Here is a 4,460-nt window from a genome sequence, read left to right on the forward strand (position 1 = left end):
AACTGTCGTGGCGAAAGTTATAATGCAAGCAATATGTAGAGTAAATACAATGGGCTCCAGGCACTGATTCATTCCACGCCATGTGCTGCGCATTCATTGAACCTTGTTGGGGTCAACAGCATTGATCAATGCTGTGAGGAGGGGGACTCTTTTTTGAGCTGTTACAGTCTCTGTATTCATTTAGCAGCACGTCAGCCCATTGCTGGAACAGAGTTTTCCACAACAGTGACTATAACATGAGCCACACTTTAAAGTCCCTGTGCCCCACCAGGTGGAGTTGTAGGGCAGATTCCATTGAAGCTCTCAAAGACAATTACAGGGCAATCAGACATTAGCAAATAATGAAAACACCCAAACCAAACGTGAGGCTGCAGCACTTGTTTCAAAGCTGGACAAAATGGAGACAGTCATGATGACTGTTTTATGGGATGAGATCCTTGGTAGATTTAAAGAAACAAGCGATCATCTACAAAAGCACGATAAGGATTTAGCTACAGCTCTTTGTCTTTTACAGTCATTGTATGCATATATTAATTAAATTTTAAGTTGAGACATTTTATGTCATTATTGACAGACCCAGTTTCTGCCTTTCCAGACTGATTGATTTCTACACAGATGTTTGTGAACTTTTTGGTGTTTTATTTGAGAGCGACTACAATGATTGTGAGCTAAACGTCTTCTGAACTGAGTTCAGCTTATCCTAAAGGATGAAGAAAGGTTGTTGCCCAGGAGTACTGTGGAGTGTTACTCTGGCCCTGCTGAATGAACCAACTTGTGGAATTCTTCTGATTAAAGAATAAGCCGTGTGTTCTCCATCTCAGTTCACCTGAACCAGAGATGTCAGCCAATCAGCAGCAGTCAAGCAGGTCTTTCCAACAAAGACCTGTACGGGCAACTGCCGAGGCTCAGCAAGGAGGTAGCAGCTAGGAAGGTGAGGCTGGCCGGCCACAGGCATCAGGAGCTCCCGGCCAGCAGGCTGGTCCTGTGGGAACCAACCATGCTAACCTATGTGGACGTCCTGAAGAGGGATGCAGGAACTGGAAGCTCCTCAGAGTTGGCTAGGTGTATGGAGATCTGGAAGGATTGGAGACTCCGATGGAAGCTCGTCTGAGGACGACTGAGAGCTCGTTTGAATTGCATACACATAAACAGCTCATATTTCTGTTTGTGAACTGTAACAGCTTCATGCCTGTGACAAATTTGCTGACCCATCCCTCTCTGGGCTTTAAACCTCTGCAGGAAGAACGGAAGGTCAACCAGTCATGAGATCACTGGGTTTAGTTTCAGACCTGACCTCCCCAGTAACTCATAATCCTTGAGAAGGATCCCTGTGCCCTGTGTGTGTGTGTGTGTGTGTGTGTGTGTGTGTGTGTGTGTGTGTGTGTGTGTGTGTGTGTTCACCTTGTCTCTGTATGCAGAGCAGCACAAACCTTTAGTTACTTTTATAACTTTTTTTAATCCATACTGTACTTGAATTTATGCATGCAGTCAGATTTAAAAACCTGTTGTTGTACCCTGACTGTGCCACTCTCTGCTCCCTGTCTCCCCCTGCAGGCAGCTGTCCACGGAGCAGGCCATCCTCCAGCAGACACTGCAGAAGGAGTCCAAGGTGAACAAGCGCCTGTCAATGGAAAACGAGGAGCTGCTGTGGAAGCTGCACAATGGAGACCTGCTGTCCAGCCCCAGCCGCCGCCTTTCGCCCACCTCACCTTTCAGCCCCCCTCCGAACTCTGCCTCCTTCCCCACAGCTGCACCCATATCACCCAGATAACCCCAAGGACTGACAGCAGCCCCTCTCTGCCCTCCTGGTTCTCCCTGGGATAGAGAGAATGGCTTCACTCTCAGCAGTCAGACTGTGCTGTATGTTTGGAATAAGTGGTTTTGTGTTTTGAAAGAGAAAAGACACTGCAGTGGCACCAATGCACATTAGAGTGGGTGTGGGACTGGCCTTGCCCTCTATCAATCGCCTGTCCTCCTCCAAACTTTTCTTCCTTTTCTGAAGAAAACCTAAACATCAGGCACACCTCAGGGTCTGTACTTATTGCCCCTTACTTTCTCTATCTCTAATTATGGCTAACCATAAACTTTTTCTTTCTTTTTTGGTTTTGTTTTTATATTTGTGCAAAGTTTGGCTCACCAATTTTTCCCACATCATTATTTTCCATGCAGAGGGTGAGAAAAAATTTGTATGGGTGACGTTTTGTGGGAACAGACTCAGAGGTGTTTGGGTTTGGTGAATCAAAGTAAACAGACGGGTACTTTTTGGTGGATTAGCATGGATTCTTTTGGCTTGCATGTCTGTTAAAGAGGACTTGATTTTCCCAAACAGCGATGCTCAATCATAGACCTGCTTTGGACCTCTTGATGAGCGGATAAACTTGAAACATGAACAAATATCAGATCCCTTTATCTGAGGAACACACCTGAATTACTGACGTGAACCTTTGACCCAGTGGATGTCTGCTCCTCCTGTGAGCTCCTCACAACCTCTACCTTAATCTATTTCGGGGAATGTAATGTCGAACCAGAGCAGGCTGGTGCGCGCGCACACACACACACACTCACACACACACACACACACAAACACACACACACACACTTTCTCAGAGCCAAAAATACAGGTTATTCAGGTGTTCACTCCCTCTTTTAGTCTCTTAACAGTAGAGATTCAATCCTTCACATCCTTAGAAATCACCTCATGCCCAAAGAGGAAGGAACAAAGCTGAACTATTGACTTATCAGGTTACCTGCCTTTGTTTTGGGACACATGTAAATCACCCTTTAGCCTACAGACTGTGGTTCTCCTGAATCCCAAAAAGACATTTTGAGTGTCTGTGCTAGTCCTGAACAACACAGCGATGCCCAGATTGCCTCATGTACCATGTACTGCTTTATTTGGGACACAGAATAAAAGCAGTATGAAACAAAGTTAAAGCACCATTTTTTCAGAGATGACATAAATCATAGCTTCAAATGCTGCAGGACAGACATTATTGTTGTATGGGTAATGACATGTTACAGGAATGAAAAGAGGGTAATATTTTATTGTCTCACAGCAACAAAAGAGAACTCACAACATGAATTTAAATGAGTAGAGAAATAAGACAAAATAAAACAAATCAAGCCTCAGTTATTTGGTGCTGTAATATGTTTAAACCTAATACTGCAGTATATCTAAAACAAAAAAAAACAAAACAAGAATAGTGTGATAGTTTACACATGTCACCGTCACTACTTAAAGCAGCTGATAAAAATATTGAATTGTCATGGAGCGATACTTTGTGACCCCTGGTGGTGCTGACATTTGATCCTGCACCTCATCTTGGAGAAATTGACATTCATCATCTGATGGGTTTGGTGAATCAAAGTAAATATTTCATTTTTTGTTTGCCATTAATCAGTTGTTGGAGAATCCTTCAGTCAGTATGTCAGCTTTCTGTCAGTTCGCTCTGTAGGATTGTATTTTGACTTGTATCTGGTATGTATTTCAGTTTTGGCTAATTATTTGAGCATAAATGTGACTTTGCAGAGCATTTTAAACTTTTTGTTTAAAATTGTGCTTTAATTATTCATACATAAAACTGCAATAATAATTCTACATATTCCAGGAGAGAAAACTCTATAAAAGTATAATTTTAAAGACAAATACCCAGTGGCTTCAGCAAGTGTTTGTTGAGCGTTAACCAATAAACCTTAAGTAGCTAACAGGCAGTAGGAGGTAAAAATGATTCCAGTCTTTTTCCTCAAGAGGGACTGATAGACTGTTTTCATTTTTAAAGTCGTTTTTTTTTTTTTTTTTTTTTTTTTTAAGGTGGGTAGCAGTGTATGTAATTGATTGGGAGTAGATAAAACCAGAGTCAGTGCATTAAATCTTTACAGGTGATCACAGGCTTAGATTGTTTGTGAAAGTGTGTGGCACAGAAAGGATCCCTCCAAACAAAGATCAAATTATCACCGTGTTTGTGAAGTGTTTTGGAAACAGCACAGTCACATCACTTCGTTCAAAGTAACCAAAGACAGGTATTTTAATTCACAGTAAAAGCAGTTAATCATTTTAACTTGCTAGTTTATTTCTGAAATGTGTGGGGTTGCAGAGGGGTGGAAAATATTAGGTAAATTTCAAAAAAGTTTTCAAAAAGATGTAACGGGAATTATTGCTTAGTAATATTGGAAATTTCCATGATTTTGTTGCCGTCAACTTAAATGGATTTTCTAAATATTTCACAGATAAATATATGTTGACTTAGAAATTTTTGTTTTATTTATTTGTTTTTCTTGTTATCACCTTAAATGGGATTTTCAAAAACAATTTCTGTTTTAAACATGATTGAATACATATTCACATGTACAAACAATTCCAAGCACATTTGGTTATCACCTCAGACTGAGGTAAATATATTTGATAGTAAGGTTCAACTTTAAGTAATGGACAAATTTAGATTACTCATCAATTGTTCTTC

General features: G+C 41.0%; 1 protein-coding gene across 3 annotated transcripts in view; it reads left to right on the forward strand.

The window, feature by feature from the left end:
* Positions 1-3,776, forward strand: part of LOC141803530 (microtubule-associated tumor suppressor 1 homolog A-like) — a 146,302-nt gene extending 142,526 nt beyond the window's left edge. For 2 of the 3 annotated variants that reach the window (XM_074687636.1, XM_074687644.1), the window contains exon 17: positions 1,555-3,776. In XM_074687636.1, the coding sequence (XP_074543737.1) occupies positions 1,555-1,771 (217 nt within the window). In that variant the 3' untranslated portion in view covers positions 1,772-3,776. The remainder of the gene's footprint in view (positions 1-1,554) is intronic. The other variant, XM_074687652.1, reaches the window with a different exon arrangement.
* Positions 3,777-4,460: the final 684 nt, after the last annotated feature.

The sequence above is a fragment of the Halichoeres trimaculatus genome, unplaced genomic scaffold (assembly GCF_033239565.1).
Source record: "Halichoeres trimaculatus isolate MK-OKI-2021-1 unplaced genomic scaffold, fHalTri1.1 fHalTri1_scaffold_2, whole genome shotgun sequence".
Lineage (NCBI taxonomy): Eukaryota > Metazoa > Chordata > Actinopteri > Labriformes > Labridae > Halichoeres > Halichoeres trimaculatus.